The sequence below is a fragment of the Aquarana catesbeiana genome, linkage group LG04 (assembly GCF_042186555.1).
Source record: "Aquarana catesbeiana isolate 2022-GZ linkage group LG04, ASM4218655v1, whole genome shotgun sequence".
Lineage (NCBI taxonomy): Eukaryota > Metazoa > Chordata > Amphibia > Anura > Ranidae > Aquarana > Aquarana catesbeiana.
This window is the reverse complement of record NC_133327.1, coordinates 605,755,988-605,774,478: the sequence shown is the minus strand read 5'-3', so window position 1 is coordinate 605,774,478 and position 18,491 is coordinate 605,755,988. Positions and strand designations below refer to the sequence as shown.

The 18,491-nt window shown below is 41.6% G+C and overlaps 1 protein-coding gene across 6 annotated transcripts in view; it reads right to left on the bottom strand.

Moving 5' to 3' along the window:
• KIF16B (kinesin family member 16B) overlaps positions 1 to 18,491 on the bottom strand; it is a 603,866-nt gene that overhangs the window by 201,704 nt on the left and 383,671 nt on the right. For all 6 annotated transcript variants that reach the window (XM_073628238.1, XM_073628236.1, XM_073628237.1 and 3 more), the window contains one exon: positions 6,365 to 7,705. In XM_073628238.1, coding sequence (XP_073484339.1) covers positions 6,365 to 7,705 — 1,341 coding nt within the window. The remainder of the gene's footprint in view (positions 1 to 6,364; positions 7,706 to 18,491) is intronic.

Below are 18,491 nucleotides of genomic sequence, written 5' to 3'. Positions count from 1 at the left end.
AGCAAACGTGGTTCATCCTCAGTTGTTTCTTTCCCATCACGAAAAGCATTTGAACCAGTCGTAAACACATTTTCTGCGCACAGCTTCCACCTTGTACACTTTCACCAAGATTTCATGTGTCTCCATCGCTATTTTTCCCCAATTTGTAGCAAAACTTGATGTTCACTTGTTTTGCTCCATTGCACTGTAACCCTACCTCTCGTACTGACTACATTCGACTAACCACAACAGGTTTACCCTGACGGTCACATGTACTCCACGCTAGGTGGCGCTTCTCAATGTGCCTCTGGATAGCCATGTGCATGCATGCACTTGGCTCATCTTGCCGTTGAGATATCAGATCATTCACCAAACTTTTTAGACAAACCTTGTGTATCACAAAGCACTGAAGCTAGACAAAGACACTTAACTAGCATTTTATTTTCAGAAAGTCAGCAACGGCGGGCAACAGATTTTTTACACCCCAGGCTTCCTTTATATTATGATAATTATGCTTAAAATGGTTGTAAAGGTGGAAGTTTTTTTACCTTATTGCATTCTATGCATTAAAGTAAAAAAAACAAAAACCTTCTAAACATAGAACACCCACCCCTTTATACTTACCTGAGCTCTTTCCGCTCTCTCCCTCCTCACAGGGTATGGTGACAGCAGTGGGAGCCATTGGCTCCTGCTACTGTCAATCAAATCCTGTGACAAGGGAGAGGGAGGCACAGACAATGCGGCTCGGGATGGAGCCTGCAGGTGAGCCACCCTAGGAATTGGCTTCCTATGGTGACGTACCAAGAAGAGGAGGAGCTGGGAGCGCTGGCGGGGGGACCCAAAAAGGGAAGGATTAAGGCTGCTCTGTGCAAAACCATTGTACAGAGTAGGTTAAGTATGACAAGTTTGTTAGTAAAAAAGTAGGTTTGCAATTACTTTAAAAGCAAATGCATGCATTCATAGTGAACTGAACAACCTCTTATCCTATCTCAAATAAATTCCTATAGAAAATACCCCTATTTAGGGTGTACCATGTAAGATGTTCCTAACCAGCTGCCTCCCGCTGCCAGAGCCCCCCTTTCTGTGACAGTGAGCAAAGGAGTTTCTCTCCTGCACAGCTGCAACATTCATAAACTACAAGTCCCATCTGCCACCCTGGCAGACAGACTTGTAGTTTCAATTAACTGTGAGCACGCTGAGAAGAGCAATTGTAGTCCATTTACACTTCCTACAGCTCTGAAACTGACAGCCTGTACAGTGATATGGGCACAGAGCTGTAGGTAGTGTCTGTAGGTGCCAGACACTGAACTCCAATCCACTGATTGCGGTGCAATACTCTGCAGGCTCCTGTGGAAAAATATATGCACATTTTTTTTCCTGCAAAAATATGTACTTTTTTTGTTTTTTTGTTTATAAAAAGGTGAACTTATCCTTTCACCACTTCAGGCCCAGAAGGATTTACTCCCTTAATGACCAGGCCATCTTTTGCAATACGGCACTGCGTTAGTTTAACTGACAATTGTGTGATGGTGCGACGTTGTACCCAAACAAATCTGATGTCCTTTTTTTCCCACAAATAGAGCTTTCTTTTGGTGATATTTGATCACCACTGCGGTTTTAATTTTTTGCGCTATAAACAAAAAAAGCAACAATTTTGAAAAAGAAAAAAAAACAACATTATTTACTTTTTGCTATAAAACATATCCAATAAAAATATGTAAAAAACAAATGTCTTCATCAATTTAGGCCAATCTGTATTCTGCTACATATTTTTGATTAAAAAAAAATCCCAATTAGTGTATATTGATTGGTTTGCGCAAAAGTTATTGCGTCTACAAACTATGGGATAGATTTAGGGACTTTTTATTTATTTTACATTTTTTACTAGTAATGGCGGCGATCAGCGATTTTTAGTGGGACTGCGACATTGCGGCAGACAAATTGGTCACCAAGTGACACTTTTTGGGGACCAGTGACACCAATACAGGGATCAATGCTAAAAAAAAATGCACCGACACTGTATAAATGACACTGGCAGGGAAGGGGTTAACATTGGGGCAATCAAAGGGTTAAATGTGTTCCTTATGTGTGCGTTCTAACTGTGTGGGGGATGCTGACATTAGACAAATCGAGAGATCGGTGTTCCTGTTAGTAGGAATCACAGATCTTTCTCTTCTTCTGTGACAGAACGACGGTCTGCCTTGTTTCCCCCAAATGATCATGGGTGGCCGGCGATTGGCTCCCGCTGTGTTCAATCACAGCGGGCCGCAAGCGGAGCACGTGTGTGCCCCAGACCAGGAATTGCAAACGTACAGGTACGTTGCAGCTGGGCCGCCCTGCCGCAGTAAATGTGCAGTGGGTGGTCTAGAAGTAGTTAACCCAATTCGTGACCAGAGGTCGCTGACGCCTTGATATCCCGGCTAAATTCAGCAGCGATAGCATGTACCGGTTAACCTGAAAATCGCTATGACTAGCTTGCAACTAGCACAAATTTTATAAAAAAATAAGGTACTTTGCCACACTGTTTTAATAAAAACCATGCTTTAATTTTTTTTTTCTTTTTAGGCTGACAAATGCAAAAAACACATTTTTCATTTAATTTTATGTTCTATTTTTTTAATTAAGGGGATAAGGTCATCTTAGTAGAGGCAGAACTTTGCTACCTTATGTCAGAGCCTCCAGCAAGGAGAAGATTGAGCGGCACAGTAGCGATATCCTCAAATCTTACTCCAAAACTTCTGAGACTAGCTATCAGAGGCAAAAGTGCCTTAGAAAGTCTCATACAGCAAAATTACAGCTAAGGAAAACTATAGCTTATATTCATCGAGCACACATCTGGAATAATTATGGTACAGTTTCCCAATAGCCTTAGATTTAACATTGCTGGCAGATAGATGCAAAAAGATGTCCCTCTTCTGCCTGCCAAGAATGGTTCTCCTACATGTGCATTGAGTTGCGCATGCACAGCTCATCATATATTCTTGGCATGCCTTGATGTTGGAATAAATGATCATGGGAGTCAAGTCATCTCAAGTAAGGCAATCAAAATGGCCAAATATGCTGATCTCAGAAGACCAAGCGAAGATGGACATCACATCACTTATTTAAAATATCCTGTGCCATCTTTAACAAACCCCAATTTTGTATCCAGAACCTTTCCCCTGCAAATATTTTATAAAAAATGAAAATACATTCCAAAAAAATCCAACTGTCACCTGACCATTCAGATATATCCTGGGCTCCTTAACTCTTCTGCTCCAGTGTCAGTGGTGAGCGGTCCTAAAAGCTGCAGAGAATGACACTCCCATAGGGATGTCAGAAATGTTGTTTTCTGCAGAATTCTCTTATGAGCCCACGGTGTTTGTACCTGACAGCCAGGGCTTAAAACAAGTGAGCTGAATGATGCTGACCATCATTAAACCCAGAACAGGACTGGAGCAGACACCATTGAAACGGAGGCAAGTACTGCAGCAAGAACAGCATTTTTCACTTTAACAGATGCTGGGAATTTTTTAAATCAAAGCTAGAGTTTTGCTTTGGGTATATAAATTAATATTGTTGTTTGGGACCAGTGCCACAGACAGTATTAAGGCCATTGGATTACCATGACATCAGCAAGTCTTGACTGACCTGAAACTAGCAAGCAGATCAGGACTTTGCATGCTGCATGCTTCTTAGGGGCCACAGGTTAAGACTTATGCCCCGTACACACGGTCGGACATTGATCGGACATTCCGACAACAAAATCCTAGGACTTTTTACAACGGATGTTGGCTCAAACTTGTCTTGCATACACACGTCCACACAAAGTTGTCGGAAAATCCGATTATTCTGAACGCGGTGACGTAAAACACGTACGTCGGGACTATAAACGGGGCAGTAGCCAATAGCTTTCATCTCTTTATTTATTCTGAGCATGCGTGGCACTTTGTGCGTCGGATTTGTGTACACACGATCGGAATTTCCGACAACGGATTTTGTTGTCGGAAAATTTTATAGCCTGCTCTCAAACTTTGTGTGTTGGAAAATCCGATGGAAAATGTGTGATGGAGCCCACACACGGTCGGAATTTCTGACAGCAAAGGTCCTATTACACATTTTCCATTGGAAAATCCGACCGTGTGCACAGGGCAATAGACGCTTAAAGTGTTAACTTAAAAAAAAACAAAAAAACAAAAAAAAAAACAGATCCTGTTCCCTTAAAGCATGTTATACAGCACAGTGCTTGTGCTGTGTAATTTGGCCCCTTCTATCACCTAAAAAACCTGGCTGATCCAGCCTGGCTATACCCTTCCCCCTTTAAACTGACCATGGTTTATCATGGCTGCTGAGCCCTGACATTGTGGTCAATTTTCGTGCCTCCGTCATCCGCAGCGCTGCTCTGTCCTCTCCCCACTCCCTCCCTCTCTGCCTGCCTGTCTGCATGTGTCAGTGCCCGCCCCCTCCGCTCCTGCTGCTCTCATAACTACTATAAAATCCTCCCATCCCCTCTGTAACATAACAATATGTGTCCCTGTGCCTGTATTATATAAAAAATATGCAGATTTGTACCTATATCACGCTCACGTGACTCCTCAGCTCTCTCTTTCCTCTCTTCCCCTCCTCCCCAGCTGATGTCATCAGGAGTGCTAGGCCCCGTTCGCTATAGCTGTAAGCCGGGCAGAGGAGAAAGCCGAGGAGTTACATGAGCGCCGGGAGCCGCTCTGATATAGGTACAAGTCGGCATATTTTTTATCCACTTCAGCCCCAGAAGGATTTAATCCCTTCCTGACTGGGCCATTTTATGCAATACGGCACTGCATTGCTTTAACTGACAATTGCACGTTGGTCCGACGCTGTACCCAAACAAAATTGATGTAATATTTTTTCCCACAAATAGAGCTTTATTTTGGTGGTATTTGATCACCTCTGCGTTTTTATTTTTTGCTCTATAAACAAAAAAATAGCAACATTTTAAAAAAAACATTTTTTTTTTAACTTTTTGCTAGATTTATGGCATTTTTATTCTTTATTTATTTTTTACTAGTAATGGCGGCGATCAGCAATTTTTAGCTGGACAGCGACATTGCGGCGGACAGATCGGAAACCTAACTGACATTTTTGACACTTTTTTGGGAACCGGTGAAATTATTACAGTGATCAGCGCTAAAAAAATCCACTGTCATTGTACTAATGACACTGGCAGGGAAGGGGTTAACAGGGGCGATCAAGGGGTTAAATGTGTTCCCTCAGTGTGTTTACTAACTGTATGGGGGACTGTGTGATTGGGGAAATGCACAGATCCATCTTCCTGCATAGCAGAAAGACAGAAACTGTATGATCTCCCCTGTCAGAACGGAGATTTGTCTTGTTTACACAGGCAGATCCCCGTTCTGTCACTGCAGGGAACGATCGTGGGTGGCCGGTGGACATTGAGTCCACCCCACCCGCTGACTGGCTGCCCCGCTGGCAGTGTACGAGCCAACGTACAATGGCGGTGATTCGTGGGAAGCAGCCACATTGCCACAGTACAACTGTGGTGGCTGGTCCTTGAGCCGTTAAAGTAGAACTATAGGCAAAACTATTTTTTTAAAATTTTGGATAGAGCAAGGGAGGGTTATAACCCCTGTTTGATTTTTTTTTTTTTTCGCCATATGTGAGCCATTGGGGAGATTTCCCTTCGCTTCCTGTCCCAAAGCCAAACAGGATATAAGAGGAAATCCCTGTAAATTAAGGGAATTCCTTGGGGACCCTTAGGTTACCAGAACTAGTGTCCCAATTGAAAGATTTCCCCTCTATTATTCTTCTGGGGACAACAAAAAATGTGGGATTTTCTTTTACTTTTAATGATAATAACGGTAAACTGACAAATAAGAGAGGGTGCATCCACATAACGGAGGCACAGACAGCAATAAAAACGGACAAGCGTTCTAATATCTCTGAACTATATCCAAAACTTTAAAAAAGTTTAGTTATAGTTTAACATTTTCAGAAAGTCAGTGGCAGCTTACAGCTTTCTCACAGTCTGGGTTTATTTTATACTATGATAATCATGCTTAAACGCAATTATATTCATTTAAATAAATTTATAAAAAATATATAAATTGCCACAAAAAATTTAGTCCTCTGATTATCTTACTTTAAATGATTGCCCTAAGCAAAAGTACTAAGTATTTACCATAATTATCACAGTTTAAAATGTGTATAACATTTTTCTTTAACGGTTTTTATTTTTTTATTTTGGGAAGCCCAGAATGCTATACTTCCACAAGTTTAAATCCGGAAGACTTTCAAAATGATTTTTAGTACTTATATATCCAGAACTCATAACCACCCATTCACTGAACTGAAAAACCTCTGCTATCTCAAATAAATTCTTATAAAAAATACTGATACTTATGCTTACCGCTCTCTGTCTTGCTCCAAAGCCTTCTGTTCGGCTTCTAAGCTTGCTTGAAGACCAGCCTGTACCTGGCTGCTGTCCATTGCCGCAAGTGTACGCTTTTGCTCTTCTATTTCAACATCTATTGTGGAATGTCTCTGAAGAGCGGAATGCCTGCGTTCCAGTTTAGAAACTGCTTGCTCCAAGGCTTCTCTGTGCTGCTTCTCCCTTGATTCCAGTATCTCTTTCTCCTTTTTCCTAACTTTCTCTTCTTGGCGAGCAATGTTTGCAGTAAACTCAAATGTTTCCTGCAGGTGCTGTAGTTGGTCACTACTGGCTCGAAATTGTGCAAGCTGATCAGCCTTTTCTTCAATCTCTTTCTCAATCTGATACAAAGTTTTGTCTAACCCTAGCAGACCACTGTCCAGAATCTCAGATGCTCTCTGCTTTTCATCCAGCAATGCAGGCAATTGGCTGTGCTTTATGTACCCAAGTTGCCGCTCTTTACAGTGCAGTTGGTATTCTGTTTGTTTTATTGTGTCTCCATCTTCTGTTATTGGGGTTGGCAGAGAGCAATCATCTTCTTGCTTATTATCAACATTTAAAAGATTAAATCTAACAAGGATGTCTTTATCAGCAAATATTTCCCTCTCTAAGCAATCTTTTTGTTGATTTAAATCTTCCACCAAACTAGACAATTGCTCTACCTGCATTTTCTTAAAATTTGTATACTTATTTGTTGCTTTCTCAACCTCATCTAGATCTTCTTCACCTTCTGACCTTGACTCTTTAGCACGTAGAAAATCTTCTCTGACATCTTCCAGAACTCTGATTTCTTCTTCTAATCTCAAGAAATCCCCCTGCTTTAGAAGCTGGATCATCTCCTGTTTTTCTCGAAGTTGCTCTTCAAGGCGAAATACAATCTTCAACTGTTCCCTCTCTTGTTCCTCCAGCCTTCTCTTCTCCATCTCTAGTTTCATGTACTGTTCATCCTTTTCTTTTTTAAGTTTTTCCAGTTCTTTAAAGATTTCTATTTTCTCATTTTTTTCTGTACTATGCAGCTCTTGAAGCCTCTGAAGTTCTTGCTGGACCTTCACAAAACACTCATCTTTTTGTTTTTTTTTTTGCCGTTCTATCTCATGTTGCTCTCTTGTTCTCTCTTCTTCAAATTTTTCCTTTTCGGCCAGTAGGTCTTTTAGTCTGGTTTCAATGTCCAAACTTCTCCTCTTTAGGCTTTCTTCTTGTTTACGGATATGTAGTTGGACAATCTCTGTTTCTTTACGCTGAGATTCTACTTCCTGCTGCATCTTCTCTAGTTCAGCTTTTTCTGATTGTTGCTTTTCTTCCATCTCCTTTATCATTTTCCTGAAATAACAACAGATGAAATAAGGAAACAATACAAAAGAATATCTATCTATCTATCTATGAAATAAAGTTGGCCTTCAATTTCAGTACAGATTTCCAAATAGAACATGCAAAATACATCTCTGTAATCACTTACTGTCATTAAACATTGGTATTCACAGAAAGATTGTCAGCAGTGAAAGTGAGGCTTCCCCATAATTTTGATAATCAACTCAGAAGAACTGCTCCTTGTATATGAGAGAAAACTTCTGTTTGAAAATCTTAAATTGATACATCCAGAAAAGTGGTTTAAAGAGCTATATCTCACAGGGTGGAGGCCCATGAGCAAACCCATTTAAATGGAAATGCATTTAAACTTAATTGCATGTGCTCCCTGTGCTTGCCTGTGTTTCCTCTGGGTACTCCGGTTTCCTCATGCACTCCAAAGACATGTTGATAGGTTAATGGCTCCTGTCTAAATTGGTCCTAGTATGTGTATGTATGAATGAGTTAGGGACCTTAGATTGTAAGCTCTTTGAGGGCAGGGACTGATGTGAATGTATCATATATGTAAATCACTGCATAAAATGACAGCGCTATACAAGTACCAAAAATAAATAAATATCATCCCAACAGGATCACCACCTGCATGATCGAGGATCACTCACTGCCAGGAAAAGATCTGAAGAGATAAAGGACCTTGCCATGTGACCAGCCTGAAGACATCTGGAAATCGTAAGTGTGAAAGAAAAAATGCTAAAAATACACACGTGGGGAATCAAAGAGGGGTAGTAGGTCCTCTGTGATGAAGGAGCATATCTTAAGCAAATTTTTTTTTTTTTAATTTTAATTTGAACACAGTGATGAGTGGTTAAAATACCTGTCAGGTTGTAATTGCTGCCTGTGTCCCCACACAGATGTGTCTACAATCAAGTAAGTGAAGGGAAAAAACACATGGCAGGGGTTTTAATCATAACCTACTGGATACAAGATTAGGATAAATGAAGGGGGTTCTGGCTTTAATTTACGTTAACAACTGATCTGCTCATTCACTTGTACCTACCAACAACTAGCCCAAAAACATTAGAGACCAAGCAAGGTATGGTGTGCCTGTAAAAATTGGTATTCCAGGCTTTTTTACATTTGCTTGAAAGTGCTACAAATATTTTCTATTTCTTATACATGTAGCTATCTTTAGGTCCCAGCAATATTAGGTACTAGCTGGCATTCTACTGTGCAGAGGCAGTTAATTATGTAATTACATGACAATTATAAGAATAGTTGCAGTTAGACTATTCTTCCAATTTAATGGCCATGCATAACATTTCTACATTTCTACTACATATGCATGCAGTCAAAGTGTAACATAAATACTTTGGAGGCAGATGGAATAAAAAGAGATAACATGGTTTAAAAAAAATAAAAAATAAACTACTTTGGGGTATTCAATGTAGGTTAAAAGAATAGAAAATCTGGCAAAAAATCTATACTGTATAATTCCCTGCTGGACAACAGTGCCAAATACTATTTGCTAACTATCACTGCTCATTTCTCAGTTTCATTTGTCAAATCCAGCTCATAAATTCAAGTGACACCAACAATAAGTGATGAATATATCATGTAACCATTGACATATGGTAACATGGACAGTACACCATGAGGCAACAAAATGGCATTGCTTAAGAATGGAAAAAAAAATTAAAATAATAATTCAAAAAGATTACTTTTTGATAAGTAAATAGCTAGGTGATGTAAAATATTTGGAAAATTAACTAAATTACTTTTAAAAACAGCAGTAGAGTATTTTTTATGCAAACATTCTAAAATTGCAAGTTAAACATTGTGCATAGCTAATTGCATGCCATTAGCTGCTGGGTGATGATATCTCATCTCTAATGTCAGTGAACCCGAAAGCTATGGGGACTTTAGTCAATTTAGGCATCTTGTGCATGTAGGGTATGATCCTACGCTCTGCTGTCTCAAACAGCTAATCTACTGTGACATGGAGGAACAGGTACACTTACGTAGGTATCAATGTAAGATTGTTACTTTTTGTTTTAATTTTTTATAGCTCAGCCTTGTTTACATTCATGATTTTGTCTCTTAAATAACCTTTTAACCTTTTTTCTAGATTAGAGGTCCCCAAATTAGAGTCCTCTGCTAGCCCTGCAATGAGAAGTGTGGCAGCGAGTGCTGGAATGCACAGTGTTCTAGTATCCACCAATCTGCTACAAGCACTGTGGGCAGAGTGATCTCCTGCTTGGTGGTGCCTGTACAGTCCTGGCTGTGAAGTCATTGTGAAGGGCAGCATAGGACATGGAACCTGCCCATTGAATACCAAGCGCTGGATGGAACATTCAGGATTCCATTGCTTATGGGGGGAGTTAGGTTTTAAAACTCCATTGAGGGGGGACGCATTGCGACTTCCGCGGGACCGGCTGCATGTCTGGGTAGCTCCATACTACTTGTTCCGATTAGCCTGCTTCCTGGGACCAGAAACCTACAAATTGCAATTGCGTGACAGTCGCAGCAAGGGATTCATATTCTCTGGAGAGATCATTGTGAGCTATACTGAGTTCATCATGCTTGGTTTCTAAGCGGTCAGTACGGGCTCCTAAAGCAGCAATCTCCTGTGTCAGGGTATTTGTGCTTTTGTGTCATTCTGTCTGGAATTTGGTGGCTATTTTGCTCTAAATAGATTCCAGGCTCTTGCCTAAATCCTCTTTTGTGAGTGGGCAGTGTACTCACTGTCATGTAGTGGAACGGAGACATCCTGTGAGATCTGTGATGAAGGAGAGACAGGGCTGCCAATGCCATCTTGTGACATGCTGAATATCTCCTGTTTACGCAGCAGGTAGTTAGAGACCTCTGTGCGGTCCCCTATTTTTTTCCTTTGTCAGCAAGCACAGCGTGATCACAAGTAGTGTGGGATGTGACGTCGCAGCACTACATGAAAACGAGGCTTGGTTTAACAAGTGGAGCGCAGCGACGCCGCACTATTTGTGCGGGAAGTGACGTCGCAGCGCTACATGAAAACGAAGCTTGGTTTAATAAGTGGAGCGCAATGGTGCCATATTATCCATGGAGGATATGACGCGGTTTGGTTTAACAAGCGGAGCGCAGCGACGCCGCACTATTTGTACGGGAAGTGACGTTGCAGCGCTACATGAAAAACGAGGCTTGGTTTAATAAGTGGAACACAACGGCGCCGTATTATCCGTGGAGGATATGACGCCGCAGCACTATGTGGAGAGTGAGGCTTGGTTTGTCTATATTCGGAGCACTTCTGCGTTAATAGATTGAGCCATTCCGCATTGAATTATTATCCTTTTTAAGTTTTTTAATTTGTGAATAATATGGACCTTTTGAATCCTTTTCTAGTTTTATTTATATATATGGGAGATAAAGTATTAACTAAAGGTCTCCCTGAACCGCAAGTGATATCATTTCATTGCAGTTCCGGTATCATGGCACTCCCAGTGGGGGTCATTATCTATTTATAAAGCGGTGGAATGGGGGGGGTTCCACACCCCAGATGACGGCTCCTTAGCTGAAACATGTCAGGTGGACCCCTCACGATTACCGCTATTTGATATTTGAGCTGTTTATGATCTTCTAACATGTGAGTCTATTTTATATTATTTTAATAAACCAGTGTTTAAACGTTATCACGCTATGTGAGTTTTTTTACTCCTCGCATGGCATATGAATACTCGTATGGCTTTTATCGGAATGTTTATGGACTTGGAAGTCGTATTGCCATTCTTTCCTTCTGTTACATACTGACGACATCTGAAGAAACGTATCATCCAGATCGGTTGGTCAATAAGCCTTTTTGACTTGTATGACGTATGTCTTTTCAAGTCATTAAGTTCCGGTAAGCCTCTTTATGTCTCCGGTGATGGCCCCTGCACCATTTTAGATCTCTTGTCCACACGTGGTTTTTCCACAGCTCACTCACCTGCCAGATCCAGTTGATTCTCTCTACTTGAAAACCTGGGGAGCTATTGATCTACCATTTTTAGTGTTTAACCTCCATAGACATCCGGTGGTGGTTTTCCCTTCACATTTTTTTTCTACAATCAACATTGTGGACTTTTATGTTTCAGAACATTTTCATTTACAAACTTTTATGGTATTAGACCTATTGGACCTTCACGGTCTGCCAATTATATTTTACTAATGTTTGTATTTGATAATTAATATTTATCACCAGTGTTTTTATTTCACATTGTTTTGATATATTAGCACAGTGTTACTTTTATGGTGTAATTTATATTTTATGGTTATACTTTAAGGTGGCGACATATTTTTACACATTGTTCACATATACATATTGAGTGTTGTTCTGATCTATATGACTATACAATATATTAGTTTTGACACATTTTCAATTTATTTTTGGGGCCTATAGCGCTACATTTTTTCGTTTTATTGTTTTTTACCTTAAGTCTATAGGTGTGTTGGCTGCTATTCTCCCCCCTTTTTTAGCGCAGCGCTGTACTCAATCCCCCTTTTTGTATTACGGATGGGTTTACTGCCAGTTACTACAAGCACTACGCCTCCATATTAATTCAACGCTTAACCACTATGTTCGATAAAATTCTTAATGGAGACTATTTCCCGAATGAAATGACTCTGGCCAACATGTCCCTACTACCCAAACCCCTTAAGGACCACTCACTCCCACAAAACCACAGACCGATATCAGTCATGAACGATGATCTTAAAATCTTTAGTCGTGCCCTGGCTGATAGACTGGCTAACATTGTTGAGACTCTGATCCTCTTCTGACCAATCAGGATTCATTCCAAATAGACTTATCACAGACAATATTCGCTTGACCCTGAATGTTCTCCAAGACGCTAATCTACACATAAAACGGGTCCTTCTATTGAGCCTTGACATCAATAAGGCTTTGATAGCGTACTCTGGCCTTACTTATTTTCAGTCCTACAACGTATGGGCTTCAGGGAAGAACTTCTAATGGGTGTACAGGCCCTGTACCACCATCCCAAAACAAGAATTAAATTGCCGGGATGCAACTCAGATTTTTTCACACTTGGCAGAGGCACTCGTCAGGAATGCCCCCTGTCGCCTTTATTATTCCCCCTAGCAACTGCTATTAAACAATACCCGGACATATCCGGATATCCGATTGAATCCTCCCCCTTTAAACTCTGCATGTATGCGGATGATGTTATCTCCCCTAACCCAAATCTCCCTACCCAATTTATTCACCATATTGTCTAAATTTGTCTCCATCTCTGGACTTACAGTAAATGTAACGAAATCCACTGCACTCCCTATTAATTTACCCTCTGCTCCGTGTGAGACACTCCGAGGATCCTTCCCATTCCAATGGTCAACCGACAAAACTCCCAATCTTGGCATCTACATCACACCACAATGGTCTTCCATCTTTAATGCAAACTATCCAGCATGTGTGTCCTGACTTCGGAACTTGCTTAAAATCTGGAGTTTCTACCGCATTTCATTTTTGAGGAGAGTCATGGCAGTCAAAATGACCCCATTACCAAACTCATATCTGTTTAGAGCCCTCCCTATCACTATCCCCAAATCCTTAATTGACAAGCTACAGCAGGATGTTAATAGATTTATCTGGCAGAACAAAAGGCCCAGGTTTTCCAACACAGTTTATATAAATCTCAAACCAGAAGGGGGCTAGGTCTACCAAATTTCTGGTTTTATTTCTTAGCTGCTCGTTTTTCCCCAAATAGTTCAGTGCATTATCCCGAAATCAAGGGTACCCTGGGTCAGGTTTGAATCCAACGACATCAGACCTTATTGCCTCCCGTATATATTATGGTCACCCTTCAAGTCTATACACAAACTTTCCTTCCTTACTGTAATTCCATTGTAACACATTCTCTCATCCTCTGGAACTGGTATAAAAGTAACCTTGGCCTGATTTCATCTGCACCCAAAGGTTCGTCCTTTTTAGGAGAACCCTTATTTGCCACAGCGTTTGACCATCCGGAAAGTTTCTCATGGTGGATATCCAACTCCCTGGTCATCTTAGCTAACTGCAACTAGGAGATACATTCGCCACGTTTGATCTCCTCCGCACACAAAAACAAATTCCACTTAGAGAACACTATCACTTTATACAAATAAGACACTTTTATAGATCCCATTTAAGTCTTACCCCATCAATCCCACCTACATCCTTCGAACAGATCTGCCGTGAACTCCCCCAGAGGCAAGGGCCTCATTTCAGTTCTCTACAAAACAGCGCTGGCTTCAGGTTTCTCTGGTGAGCCTCCATATAGCAGTATATGGGAGAGTACTGCGATGAACAGTTCACTCCAGAAGATTGGGATACAACGCTGGATAACTTACGCAAAGCTACAAAATCCTTGGCAGTTAGGAAAACAGCCTATAAGGTATTGACTAGATGGTACTATACGCCTTCCAGACTCCAGGCCATATTCCCAGGAACATCTGGACTATATTTCAGGGGCTGTCAGCTTCCAGGTATCTTTAAACACATATTTTGGGATTGTGGGCTACTTTCTCCAGTGTGGAAGAAAGTGACTGCTATCGCTTCTGCAATATCTGGTACTCCCCTACAGCTCACAATCTCAATGTGTCTATTTGTAACATCAATCCCAGCCAGTGTAATTAGTACGGTGACAGTGCATATTTTTAGCACTGATCACTGTATTAGTGTCACTGGTCCCCAAGTGTCAGGTTTTTGTCCGTCGCAAAATCGAAGTCCCACTATAAGTCGCTGATCGTCGTCATTACTAGAAAAAAAGAACAATTTCATAAATACATCCCAAGCTACAACTTTTGTGCAAATCAATATACGCCAATTGGGAATTTTTTTCCCCAAAAATATGAAGCAGAAATCATATTGGCTTAAATTTAAGAAGAAATTAGATTTTTTACATTTTTTTTATCGGATGTGTTTTAGAGCAGAGAGTAAAAAATATTGTGTTTTTTTTTTAATTTTCGGTTCGCGTAAAAAATGCAGAGGTGATCAAATACCACCAAAAAAGAGCTCTATTTGTGGGAAAAAAAAGGACATCAATTTGATTTGGGTACAGCATCGCACGATCGCACAATTGTCAGTTAAAATAACGCAGTGCTGTATCGCAAAAAATGGCCTGGTCATGAAGGGGGTAAATCTTCCGCAGGTGAAGTGGATAATACAGTATAAACTACAATCATGGCAAAGATTTTCTGCTGTACAGCCTGAGGCAAAATGGTAGAAATTATGTAACTTACTACGTGACATACAACATTGAATTTATTTAATATAATTCTAATATTTAATTTTACATTACAAATTTAGAAAACTATCCAACTAGTGCCGTAACTTCCAACATGATTGAGTACTGCATGTGATACTTCCTATTTGCACTAATAATTCATTTTCAGAACAAACCTCTAAAGCGGTATTACACCCAAAATCAAAAATGTGATATATTGCAGCTTATCAATCATTAGATGTGATGGCTGCATTCATTTTTTTTTAGTTTTTTTTCCCCCTCGTTGACCTGGCCAGTAACTCACCTCCTGTATTAGAATGTCCCTACTCTGGATTAAGGAGCACAGGGGGCAACTTTAGACAGCACCATTGTTATTTTGAGGGGAGTGTTAAGCCCCATACACACGATAGAACTTTGTACAAACTTTCCCTTGGATTTTTGTACAAAGGGCGTTGTCCAAAAGTTTGTCTTGCATACAGACGACAGGACTTTTCCAGCCAACTTTCACCAAATCACGTGGTTTTTGAGCTCTTTACCACCACCCTTTAGTCAACTTCTTTATTGTTGTCTGATATTGTCAATCTCGCCACTTTTACTGGCGGGATTGACACCTTGCGAGTCGGGTCCACACTGGTGCGGGGATCCGACTTGGATCCCCGCCAATACCAGGCACTGTGTTTGGTATGAATCTTGAGGGGGAACTCCACGCCAAATTTTAAATAAAAAACCGGCATGGGTTCCCCTCCAGGGGCATACCAGGCCCTTAGATCTGGTATGGATTTTAAGGGGAACTCCCATGCCAAAAAAACGGCGTGGGGTCCTCCCAAAATCCATACCAGACCCTTATCCGAGCACACAGCCTGGCCGGTCAGGAAAAGGGGGTGGGGACGAGCGAGCGCCCCCCCCCTGAGCCGTACCAGGCCGCATGCCCTCAACATGGGGGTGTGGGTGCTTTGGGGGAGGGGGGGCGCCCTGCGGGCCCCCCCACCCCAAAGCACCTTGTCCCCATGTTGATGAGGACAAGGGCCTCTTCCCGACAACCCTGGCCATTGGTTGTCGGGGTCTGCGGGCGGGGGGCTTATCAAAATCCGGGAGCCCCCTTTAATAATTAGGTGACCACGCCCCCTTATGACCTCACAGTCCCAGCATGCCCCGGGACTGTGATGTCCTAGGGGGACGGGGTCACCACCTATATAAGTCCGTTGCGGAGCGCTCAAAGAGCATTCCAGCTGGAGAGAGCGTTGTGTCAACATCTCTGGAAGAGAAGAGGGAAGAAGACGATTCAGAAGTCCGGGCCACCGCTGGCAAAAAAGCGGTAGAAGATAGCGGTGGAGCCGGCAGAAGATGCGGACACCGGGAGAAGACGCCGGGGAGACCCCCGAAGTCAGAAGAGGACCCCCGAAGTCGGAAGAAGACCCCCGAAGTCGGAAGAAGACCCCTGAAGTCAGAAGACCACCCCCAAAGTCAGAAGAAGACCCCGGAGCTGCCTAATAAATTACTTTAAAAACCTGTGTACTGTGTTTTTTATTGACACTTTTTCCCTAGGTGAATGGGTAGGGGTATGATGTACCCCATACTCATTCACATAGGGTGCGGGGCCGGGATCTGGGGGCCCCCTTATTAAAGGGGGCTCCCGGATTCCGATAAGCCCCCCACCCGCAGACCTAGACAACCAACGGCCAGGGTTGTCAGGAAGAGGCCCTTGTCCTCATCAACATGGGGACAAGGTGCTTTGGGGTGGGGGGCCCGCAGGGCGCCCCCTCAACAAAAGCACCCACCCCCCATGTTGAGGGCATGCGGCCTGGTATGGCTCAGGAGGAGGGGCGCTCGCTCGTCCCCACCCCCTTTCCTGACCAGCCAGGCTGCGTGCTCGGATAAGGGTCTGGTATGGATTTTGGGGGGACCCCCACGCCGTTTTTTCAGAGTGGGGGTTACCCTTAAAATCCATACCAGACCGAAGGGCTTGGTATTCTCCAGAGGGGAATTCCCTCTCGCGCCCGCCGCAGTAGGAAAATGTGTTTTTTCCTATTGCAGCTAGCGCGAGATGTACAGTACCCTGCCGCTGAGAACCAGCGTGATCGCGCTGGAAACATTCTCGCGGCTGCGTACTGCAGTTTGTACAAAAGTCCGATGGCTTTGTGTACACACGATCGGACTTTGCTCCATCGGACTTTTGTTGCCGGAAGGTTTGTCCTTCGCACAGCCAACAAAAGTCCGATGGAAACTGAAAAAGTTTGTCCGATGGAGCGTACACACGGTCGGATGTTGCTCCAAAACAGCTAATTTGCATGTTTGTTGTCAAAAAGTCCGATCGTGTGTACGGCCCTTTAGACGGACTAGCAGATTTAGATATACTAACTGAAGCCAAATTCCAGCTAACACTTTATATTAAGTTACAGCAGTTTTTTTTTTCCTTTTGTGATGGAGGTTTTATGTAAATATATAAAACTGATCGCCGTAGCAGCCCTGTCAGAGTCAAATAGTTTGTCTCATTTCTGTAACTGATGCATCTGCAGAATAGCTTGCTCTTTTGAAAAACAACAGTCTTACTGGTCAGATCACCAGATAAAAATAGAAGACAGCCAGAAAAGAAAAAACGAATACAGCCATCACATCTAAGAAATGGTAAGCTGCAATACATTAAATCAGTGTTAATTTTGACAGCAAATTTTGATTCAGTTTTAGTCATAGTCTTTTGACTAAAATGCCATTTTAGTTTTAGTTGTATTTTAGTAATCTGAATTGCATTAGTTTTAGTCATATTTTAGTCGATTAAAATCTCCAGTACAATTTAGTTTAGTAAAATCGAATGGGTTTTGTTAAAATTTGTAATGCATTATTTAAGCATTTCTCTAGAATTGCCAAACTCATTATATACTCCTGGAGTAAAAATCTACACATTATTATTTATGGAATTAAGGTTTGAACATGCACTACAGACAGATTAAGCCCCGGTCCACACTGCCTCGACTTTGAATCCGAAATCCCTGTACGACTTCATCACAGCTAGCATACGACTTCTTTAAAAGTCAATGCAAGTTGTGTTAAAGTCGCACCAAAAGTAGTGCAGGAGCCTTTTTCTAAGTTGGAGCGACTTGAGTCACACCGATTAGAATGGTTCCATTGCCGTTAATGGGGTGCGACCTGTCATGCGACTTTGAACTCTTAAGTCGTGGCAGTGTGAACCAGGGCTTAGCTGTTGTGATATATAATGTCTTTATACTGTAAATAAAGCCAAGTTTCATAAGCAAACAAAAATATTGCTTTTTGTCAAACAGAAGTGCAACTTTAAAATATATATTAAAAAATAAAAATACACTGTACAATCTATTGGCTGTAATGCCTTTGCACATATTATCTGAATATACAGTTGTGCTCATAAGTTTACATACCCTGGCAGAATTTATGATTTCTTGGCCATTTTTCAGAGAATATGAATAATAATATAAAAACTTTTCTTTCACCCATGGTTAGTGTTTAGCTGAAGCCATTTATTTTCAATCAACTGTGCTTACTCTTTTTAAATCATAATGACAACAGAAACTTCCCAAATGACCCTGATCAAAAGT